The 10,760-nt window shown below is 34.4% G+C and overlaps 1 protein-coding gene across 1 annotated transcript; it reads left to right on the forward strand.

Annotated features, from left to right (window-relative positions):
* Window positions 1–2,818: 2,818 nt before the first annotated feature.
* On the forward strand, window positions 2,819–3,943 carry LOC139901434 (uncharacterized). The gene is made up of 4 exons (XM_071884150.1): window positions 2,819–3,135; window positions 3,339–3,477; window positions 3,528–3,615; window positions 3,660–3,943. Exons 1-4 carry the CDS (start codon window positions 2,819–2,821, stop codon window positions 3,941–3,943), a joined length of 828 nt encoding a protein of 275 aa, XP_071740251.1.
* Window positions 3,944–10,760: the final 6,817 nt, after the last annotated feature.

The following is a 10,760-nucleotide window of genomic DNA, read 5'->3' on the forward strand; positions in this document are numbered from 1 at the left end:
TCGGAAAGTCAGAGAGAGGGTGACTCAGGGATGTTAATGATTATGGATTCAGCTGATCAATCATAGAAAAAGTTAACTCAAGAGGACAATCAAAACTTTGACAACATTGAAGATATTTTGAAGGGGTCATCGAGTATCGCCAATGAATTCAATGATCATCAATTTGTTAATTTGACATCTCCAACTGACGAATTTGGAATACACTTCGAAAAGGAGATTTTCACTAATGGCAAAGAAGATACCACGACTCCTCCCGATTTGAATGTTCCTTTTCAAATTGCAGAGATTGTTCTTGAACGTGATGCTAATTACCAACTGAGTGAGGATGAAGAGAAAGATATTCTTCGTTCACCATTCATTGAACAACAAGCATATAGAATTTATGGTGATTCTGATCTCGTCCTTTCTGCATCAATGAGTGTTCTGGGTGCATGGAAATATCATAAGAAACCATAATATCTCAAAGCTTATCTGAGTGTTCGTGACAAATTCAAATTGAAGAATGAAGAGAAACTTCAAATTCAGCGGAGTTCAGAGATTAAAAGCATAAATAAGGTTTTGATGATTAACAAGGATGGAGTGAAGATGCCATTGTTTCAAGCTACAAGAATGGATGATGAGGATTACCAATTCTCAGAAGCGGATTTTGATAAACTGAAGATGGATGACATTATTTTCATTTACAACTATCTGATTAACTTGAATGAATCTGCAACAATTTATCATGCTACTGCAATGAAGGCAGTCTACAGATTTATTCTTGATTCGATGAGATGGATGTCAGTTCATGATTTTCAGTTGGGATTGGAATCTGGACACAAAAAGCTCGGAATCAAACCACCAAATCAAGTGATTGAAGAGCTAAAATACATGTCCTTACTTGAAGTGAGCGACTGTCCATATGGGTTTGCATTTGTCAATTCTCACTATACAAAGATCTTCATCAGAGTCTCAGATTTCAAAAGATACTCAGACGGAACGTCGATGTTTGCTTTCAAGTACATGAGATGGAGATTGATCAATAACTGCTATTCAACTGAAGATATTGAGATTGTCAAATACATTCTCACAAGATTAAAAAGTCGTCTCAAAACAAGAGTGAACATACGAAGATATGAGAATCTCAAGGGTTTCAAATCCAAAGTTCACTTCAGAGGAACAAAGTTCCTTTAGATGTTTTAAATAGGATTATGTTGTAAAGTTCACATTTAACACTAAGGGGGAGATTGTTAGGACCCCGAAGTTGTATAGTGTTAATGTGAAATAAGCTTAAATGAAGGTTCCTTAGAAGAGGGCTATATAAGGAACCTAAGTAGTCCTAATTAGATAGCCATTGCATTGTAACCGAGTTCTAGAAGCTGTAGAATGTAATTTTACCGATTCTCTCTAATACCGAGTCTCATTCTTACATACCGAATCTCTCTTTATCTTATCATTTCTCTCAATCTCAACATGATCTGACCTATCACTAACCCTAAAGAGAAGTCACTTTGCGCTGGTTTTGCAGAAAGAAGGGATGTGGGGAATCTTTTTGATCAACATGTGAAGCAAAACTGTACGAGCAATATTGGTGATAATAAAACGGATGGGAAAAAGGATTTGAGTAGGAATTTAAATGTGGGCATCTTTAAGCCCGATTGCCAAGCCCAATATATGGGCCTCAAATACAACGAAGTTGGGCCACAGGAACATCATTGCTCTAAAACCATTAAATGTGCTACTGATGTAAACAATGTTGGGAATAAAATGAAGGCAAACTCGAGACTTAGCTCCAAATCTGATGAAGTTTCTATTTGTAATGGATGATGGGGAATTGGAGAGCTTCTTTAAGATTAATGAGGGTGAAAAATATGGCGAAAAGTGATTTTTACTTCAATGGTGACAATATACACAAGTGTAAAAATTGTTGTAGGAAATTGAAAGCCAGGAAACAAGAATCGAAGGCAAAATCTATGAGTGGTGATGGTAGTCAATCAATAAACATTGTTGAACTTAAAGAATTTGGGGAACAAATCGGTTTGAGGTGGCCACACCTCAACCCTTTATAAGTTCTCCTGGGTCCTTTCTTCGTTTTATTTAATTTTTTTATGAAGATTCTATCGTTAAATATTCGCGGGTTCGGGTCAAGGGTAAATTCGGGTGGATTAAAGAGTTATGTTTTAAGGAAATACCGGACATTGCGGTTTTCCGAAAAAACAAAATGTAAAAACTTGGTCATTAGGTGGATTAATGCTTTGTGGGGTAATAATAATTGTGGTTATGTTCAACAAGATGCAATCAGGAACTCGGGTGGGTTACTTGTGGTGTGGGATGGGAGTAAGTTCGTTGCGGATAGTGTCACAAAAAACAAATTTTTTTAGGTATTAGAGGTAAATGGGTAGGTTCGGGGCACAAAACTATAATTGTCAATGTCTATGGTTCCCACAATGATACCAAAAATATTGAGATGTGAAATGCTCTAGATAGTCTTATTAGGTCATATGATTTGGCGTGGGTGTTATGTGGGGATTTTAATGAGGTGAGAAATCAATCGTAAAGTCTAAATTATACATTCCACCAGTCTAGGGCTACTCGTTTCAATGATTTGATTATAAGAAACAATTTGATTGAGGTTCCAATTAACGGGAAGAGGTTTACGCGTATTAGTGATGATGGTACTAAGTTTAGTAAAATAGACCGTTTCCTTATAAATGACAACTAAACTTTGGAAGGATCTTTCGGTTATTTCATTAGAACGGAGAGAATCAGATCATTGCCCGTTGTTACTTAGAGATAAACTAATTGATTTTGGTCATAAACCTTTCAAAATCTTCGATGAATGGCTCAAAAAGATGGGGTGAAAAAAATGATCCTAGATGCGTGGGAAAATTCGGTGTGTGGAATGAAAAAAGATTGTGTTTTTAGGGATAGGCTTAACAATGTGAAAAATGATTTAAAGTGTTGGAGTAGAAATGAATTTGGGTCTCTAGATAAGAAAATTAACTTTTTGAAGGAAAAGGCGTGTAGGTTAGAGCTTTTAGCAGAATCGGGTACAATTAGTGATGCAGATAGAACATGTTGGTTGGAGACACGTAAATCATGGATTGAAAAAGAAAGGATAAAAACGGGTATGATGAAGAAAAAGGCGTGGATCCGGTAGATTTTGGAAGGATACGAGAACTCAAAATATTTTCACTCTAACATTCGTAGAAAAGTATAACTAGTGTAATATTCGAGGTCTAAATATTAATGGAGTGTGGAATGAGGATCCTTTCGATGTAAAAGCCACAATTCTAGCTCACTTTCGTCAAATTTTTGGGGTAAAAAACACTAATTGACCCACCTTACTAAACTGGCAGTGGGCCAAACAGTGGTTCGATCAGTGGGGGTAGGCTGGACAGTGGGCCACGAATTATTGGATCCAACATTAGGGGTAGCAGGCCGTGTACTATTGGGCCGATTAGTAGGCCTCGGGTCGGTAACAGTGGACATAGTGAGGCAATAATGAGGTGAATTATGATTTAGTTAATAGATTGTTATGTACTGAGGCAAATGATCTAGAAGTGGTGTTTAGTGAGGCAGAAATATGGGAGGCAGTTAAAGATTGTAGGAGTTCAAAGGCTCCGGGATCGGATGGTCTTAATTTGAGATTTTATAAGAAATTCTGGAATATACTAAAGGTGATCTCATTGAGGCTATTAACATGTTTTGGGAAAAAGGAGAGATGTCAATGGGGTGTAATTCCTCATTCATAGCCCTCATCTCGAAAAAATCGTATTCCATTAGCTTGAATGATTATTGCCCGATTAGTTTAATTGGTAGCTTCTACATAGTGATTGCTAAGCTTCCCGTTAATCACCTAAAAAGGGTTATCCCTAATCTTGTCGGGTTTAAACAAAGTCCTTTTATTAAAGGGAGGAACATTTTAGATGGGGCTCTTGTTGCAAACGAAACCCTCTCTTAAAAAAAAAAAAAAAAAAAAAAAAACAACTCAAAAGTGTAATCTTCAAAGTTGATTTCGAGAAAGCCTTTGATTGTCTTAGTTGGGATTTTTTGCTATAGGTAATGGAATTCATGGGTTTCGGGAACAAATGGAGAAAATGGATATTCACTTGCTTAAGGTAGGCTTCCATATCGATCCTTGTTAATGGGTCCCCGACAAGTGAATTCACCCTACATATGGGGGTTAGACAAGGGGATCCACTTTCCCTTTTTTTTATATTGGCGGCGGAAGGCTTAAATGTGTTAACAAAATAAGCCGTGCAAAATAATAGATTCTCGGGGGTGGAAATTGGTCGAGAAAAAATCTCAATCTCACAACTTCAATACGCGGATGATACAATTTTCTTCGGGACATGGAGCGAAGGGAACATTCGAAATCTTAGAAAACGACTTAAGTGTTTTGAACTAACGTCAGGGCTTAAGTTCAACTTTCAAAAGAGTAACCTTAATGAGATTGGGGTGGAAAGGAGTGAGGGGGAAAGCATGGCTCGTCTTTTTGTTACAATGTTGGTACAATCCTTTTATTTATCTTGGTCTCCCGGTTGGTGGTAACATGAAAAACGAAAATAGTTGGAAAGCGGTTGTTAACAAATTTGAAAAGAGACTTTCGAATTGGAGGGCTAGATCTATTTCATTTGGTGGTCGCTTGACTCTTGCTAAATCGGTGTTAAATAGTCTTTCGTTGTACTACTTCTCGCTCTTCCGTACCCCACCATGTGTGATCAAAAAACTCGAGAGTGTGAGACTTTCTTTCTTTTGGGGCGGTCGGGTAACAAATCAAAATTAGCTTGGATTAAGTGGGACGATACAATCTTACCATATCGGGAGGGTGGGTTTCACTTGGGTTCTCTTAAAACCAAAAATATGGATTTGATTGGCAAATGGTGGTGAAGGTTTAAAACCGAAACCAACTCTTTGTGGGTCAAAGTCATCTCAAGTATTTATGGGACTTCGGTTGGGCTTGCAATTGATGACGCCCCTCTAAATGACTCTTATAAGTCGATTTGGAAGGGTATTATTAATACCGGGACTAACATTGAAGACACCAGTCTTCCTTTTAGAAACTTTTTTTGTAAAGGAGATAGGTAACAGAGATTCTACTTCATTTTGAAATGACCTTTGGGTTGGTAACGAGACGCTAAAGCACAAATTCAAGAGATTAGCACGACTCAATTCGGATTTAGAAGCTACTATTCAAGATAGACTTTTATGGGATGGTGTAAAGTGTGTAGAGAATTGGTCATGGGTAAGATCACCAACTGGTCTGGCGAGTGACGAGCTACAACAATTGAGGACCATGCTCTTGGACGTGAAGTTTAATCCGAATACACCCGATACATGGAAATGGAAGGCGGGGGGAAGTGAGATCTTTATGACTAAAGCACTTACAAAATTACTCAACTTGAGAGTCTTAATTCCAAGTTGCTCTAGTTGCGAAACATTGTGTAACAAATTAGTATTGAAAAAACTTGAAGTCTTTGTTTGGAGAGCAAGGAGAAAGCGTCTGCCGGTTTTGGTGGACCATGACAAGAGAGGTATTGATCTTCATTCGGTTCGTACCCATTATTTGATAGCGATATCTAAATGGTTGACCACTCCCTTATTTTGTGTAAGGATGCTTTCGACGTGTGGTGCAAAGTGCTGGATTAGTGGGGTCGAGGTGGTATTCCTTTTGTAAATGTCAAAGATCTTTTCCTTGATTCGGGCCAAACGAATTCATATACAGGCAAAAGTATTTGGCAAGCGGTGATTTGCTCATGTACTTACCTTATTTGGAAAAATCGAAACCAAAATGTCTTTACAAATAAATCTTGGAACACTCCAATGGCGCTAAATGAGATACAAATTAAAAGCTTTGAGTCGGTCGCGAAAAGATGTAAATCAAATTCGATAGATTGGCATACATGACTACATAATCCTCAAGTTTTCCTAGCCTAAGATTACAACATTTCAGATGCTCTCTTAGCATCATATATTTAATCTTGGGTTATTGTTATATGTCGTGTAGGGTTTGTATGTCCGGCTTGTATGTCCATTCGTGTTGCTTTTAGCTTTTTTGTTATGTAAACTTCTACAGTTATCAATAAAATTGTTGCCTCTAAAAAAATTTCTATCCCGTATAAAAAAGTTATATATACATATATATATATATACATATATATATATATACATATATATATATATATATATATATATATATATATATATATATATATATATATATATATATATATATATATATATATATATATATATATATATATATATATATATATATATATATATATATATATATATATATATATATATATTAGGTTTTGGAGCCCGTGCGTTGCACGTTGTAATTCATATTATTTCAAAGATAGCCTACGTATAATATTAGTAACATCACATAAAACTTATACTATTTTTCATATATCTGATACAAATGAAACATACTTAAAAAATAGATTATACTTGGTGGAACTCATAATAATGTAACATAATTCAAATATTAAAAAAAAACATTATACAAACATAATAGTTCATAGATATGGAGTATCATACATATGGAAATTATTTAAAACATTTCTTCAATTAAGTCTATAAGTGTTGTAAGACTTCTTTGTATACCACATTTTTTGTTGTGTTAGATATTTTGTTATCCTTGTCTAAGATTAATATCTTGATTCCTTGCCTATTAGTAACTGAGATAGTGCAACGCATAGTTATCCATCACTAAAGACCGATTTTGGAAGAAATAAATCGAAACACGATAGTGATTGTCCTTGACTTTTATTTATTGTCATTGCAAAGCACACCGACAATGGATATTGTCTTCTTTGGAATCTGAAAGGTATTCTATTATCCGTCGGTACGATAAGCATACGTGATAACGATGTAATCTTCCCCACGTTTGACCCCGTTTAAATTTTTGCTTTGATGATTTTTTCTCCTAAGTGAACAATTTGTAAATGTGTCTGATATGAATGAAACATCTTTAAAAATTAGATAATACTTGGTGGAACTCATAATAATTTTACATTATTCTAATATTTCTAAAAAACATTATACATACATAATAGTTCAATGATATGATACAAATGGAAATTTTTTGAAACATTTTCAATTTAGTCTATAAGTGTTGCAGGACTTCTTTGTATACCAAATTTTTTCTTGTGTTTGATACTTTATTATCCTTGTCTAAGAATAATATCTTGATTCCTTGGTGATTAGTAACCTATGATAGTGCAACGTATAGTTGTCCATGACTAAACACCGGTATTGGAAGAAATAAACCGACACGCGATAGTGATTGTCCTGGACTTTTATTTATTATCATTGCAAAAACTACATGATCGTATCATTAATGATTTCGAATACATTATCACCAAGATCGCTATCTGGCCGTTCCTGTTAACATGCCGTCTTAATGTTCAATAGACTTCAAAAAGAGACATATGTGTGCATGAGGGAATCCACGTTCGTGAAATTCAGTTGTGTAAACAACTGCAGTGAAAAAGTTAAATCATTAGACTTCTATTAAAAAAAGGTATAGTTTTAGTCAATATAAAATTAAGGAATATGAAGATATTCATTGAAAATACCTTTTTCAATCTCGCCAAAGACATGATTCTCTTTGAAGTCTTGTATCATACTTTGTAACGTCATTTGAAATAGCCAACACAATTTTTTGGTGATGTCTTCAGGTCTGAAATTCTGATTATGCAAGAAACAGACAATTTCGCGCCACTTTGGATTGCAGGTAACATTTATGAACACTTTGGATTGCATCATATACGTATAACCTATGAAAAAAGTTCAAAGGAGACATGAGTGAAAGTAGACAACAGAGCATTGTAAATTGTCAAAAAAATATTGAATAAAGTCAATTGATTTTCGAATATTTCAATCTTAAACATTTTTAATAAGCTAAAACTTAAAGCCGGATATTACAATATCATTAAAAAAATCACTTTGAAGAAATGTTTATGAAACATAAATGAGAAAAAAATAAACCTGACCAAAATTTTGATTTAAGTTAGATAGAAAATTAGATATTCAAAAGAAGGTGATTGCAAAAGAAGATGAGGAATAGAGAAAGATTTAGGCTTTTTTATTTGTTTGTACATCTTAGCATTTGAATTTCAAAATTTATAGAGATAGAATTAAGAATCTTTGATTTCAAATTTCAAATTTTAAAAACCTACACACACACATTGAAATGTCTTGGTAGATGTGTGTACTTGAGTGCCTTTTTTTAAAAAAAATTCTTTTGACATATGGTGATACACGTATATTGTACTCCAAAAAGTAAGTCTTGGTACCTTCCCTATGCACTTACACAATTTAAAAAATTAATAAAAAGATTAAATAAAGTCATGTGGATGTCTAATGTGTTATATGTTTTACAATTTCAGGTTTTTTAGTTTGAGGTCAATAAAATAGAAAAAAAACTGTAACATTTATGGGTTTTTTTAGACAATCATGTCTCTTATGTTGGCCTTAAATCATGGGTTATTCACAAATCGGCCTACATAAAATCATTTAATACTAAAACCTCTCTCTTATGTTTTTCACTGTCAATAAGTCGCAAAGGTTATATAATATCATATATTGTAAACGAACTAAGTAATATAGACGGTCATTATCGGAAAGAATGTGTTGGGCTAAATTTGTAAAGTACGTAGAATACACTATACAAAAATGTTTATTAATCATGTTCTAACATTTGTTTATAATTTTATCAAAAGTTTGCGCGTTATTTTCTCTCATATATTTGAAGATGTACCATCCATAATACACTTAAATTGAACAATAAAAGAAAGGTATAACAATGAAATTTTCTTGAATCTAAATAAACAGAATGATGATCTGTAACAACTATTTAAAAACATGTTATTTTTTATGTTATATTCATTAAGTCGTATTCTGGCTCAAAACATGGTTAATATATTTACAAAAATCAAAATATGATACAAATTTAAACCATTCCATGAACATTATAATAATCATACCTTCACACTAATAGTTTTAATAAGTATCGAAATAAAAGTAATATAACATAGTTTTAACTTATCATCAGTAAGATAATTTGACAAAAAATTAGGACATGTTTTTGAGTCAGATTCATAAAAAAAAGGAACACAAACATCATGTTTTCACCGACTAATATTCCTTCGTCCACTTGATCTTTTCACCATCTTTGTAACATTGTTGAGCACAAACATTGATTTACTCGACATGTAGACAACTTCACATTCATCACCAACTCCTAGGTTGTTTTTTTTTACAGAAAAGGCAGCCAGCCACCCGAAATCTTAAACTTTGGTGGTTTTGAACCTTTAACAGGTATGAAGCACCACGTCACTTTAACGCCATTTGCGTTAACAATGTCCACATAACCACCATTTTCAACTCCAGGAATCTTATAGAACTCAGGTGGAATACGCTATATAAAACCAAATAAAAAGTACATCATTAGAAAACCTTTTATTAAAAAGTAAAAAAAAAAAACTCAGGTGGAATCATAATGAAATCTTTGTGGAACTCGTTCGAATTATAATTAAATTAAATATTAAGAGTAAAAATGTGTTAATGAAGTTGAGTTTGAGCAAATTAGTTAATTTTAAAGGAGAAGAATCATACAAAGCATCTTGAGTTTAGGATTTTAAACTTGATGAAACGATCTTCCACAATAGATGTTGAAAGAACTTCATTGTGCTGATGTTTTAGTACAATAGAAGTAAAGCTGCATTCATAGGTGTGGTTGAATGTTTTTGATGCGGGTTAGTTCCAAGATAGCTTATAAATAGAAAAGTATCATTGTCTACAGGCTTGAAGATCAAAATGTTGAATTGCTGGAGGTTCATTTTTTCCACAAAACTTCTCCATCCGGTTATAAACATTAAATGCACACCATCAGAACCGATCTCTATGATCGAATGTAACAACCCAAACCATCCAACGACAAAACCACGTGGAAACAGCAAAATAAAAAAAAATTCCTGAACAGCATGTTGCGCGGCGCGCTATATAGGCCGCGCGGCGCGCCAAAGTGGACTGTCCAAAAAGTTCTTAAATGCGAAAATGTTTGACTAGTTCCCGACGTACTTAGACAAAACGCTTTTAGCCGCATGTTCAATATATGAAAACTAGCGCGTTCCATTGATAAAATTTAGTTTACGAAGCGGGGCCCACATTGACCCAAATTACCCCTTAAGTACCAAAATACAATTTTCGACCATAAGACTTTTAATACAAAACAAAGCCGAGCATGGCGATTGGGGATACGCTACCCAATCCTAATAAATCCAAAAGCAAGTCTCTAAAGCAACTATGCAAGTCTTCTAGTCCCCGCGCTTACCCGAGCCACCGTCCGCATGCAATCTATAAAAAGAGTCAACAACGAGAGGGTAAGCTAACGCTTAGTGAATGATAATATACTACATACATATATATGTATAAAATGAATACGCCACACAAATATCAAATACCGCATACCGAACAACCAAGCATAAAGGCAAGCTAGTCTAGGCGTACCGTACAAACACTAAGCACGAGCTAAGATACAACAACAAAAATATAAGTTCACCAACAACGATGTGAACCACGCCAAATAGCTACACCCGGAGGGTTAGCTACAACACAACAATACATTAATATATAACAATATAAACGAACAAGGTTAACACCTTAACCCAATACCGAGAACCAAATACCACAATGAAGATTGGTCGAACTACACGAGCCTTAGTAATACGAAACCACACGAGATTACTATCTTCACAACATCGAGG

This window comes from Rutidosis leptorrhynchoides, chromosome 3 (assembly GCF_046630445.1).
Source record: "Rutidosis leptorrhynchoides isolate AG116_Rl617_1_P2 chromosome 3, CSIRO_AGI_Rlap_v1, whole genome shotgun sequence".
NCBI classification, from domain to species: Eukaryota; Viridiplantae; Streptophyta; class Magnoliopsida; order Asterales; family Asteraceae; genus Rutidosis; species Rutidosis leptorrhynchoides.

Bases quoted from the DNA above. Each gene is read 5' to 3' on its own strand.
- LOC139901434 (XM_071884150.1), top strand. From the start codon at position 2,819: ATGGCTCAAAAAGATGGGGTGAAAAAAATGATCCTAGATGCGTGGGAA. The intron at 3,478-3,527 runs GCAATAATGAGG...TTATGTACTGAG, and splicing joins GTAACAGTGGACATAGTGAG to GCAAATGATCTAGAAGTGGT. The intron at 3,616-3,659 runs GTCTTAATTTGA...AATATACTAAAG, and splicing joins AAAGGCTCCGGGATCGGATG to GTGATCTCATTGAGGCTATT.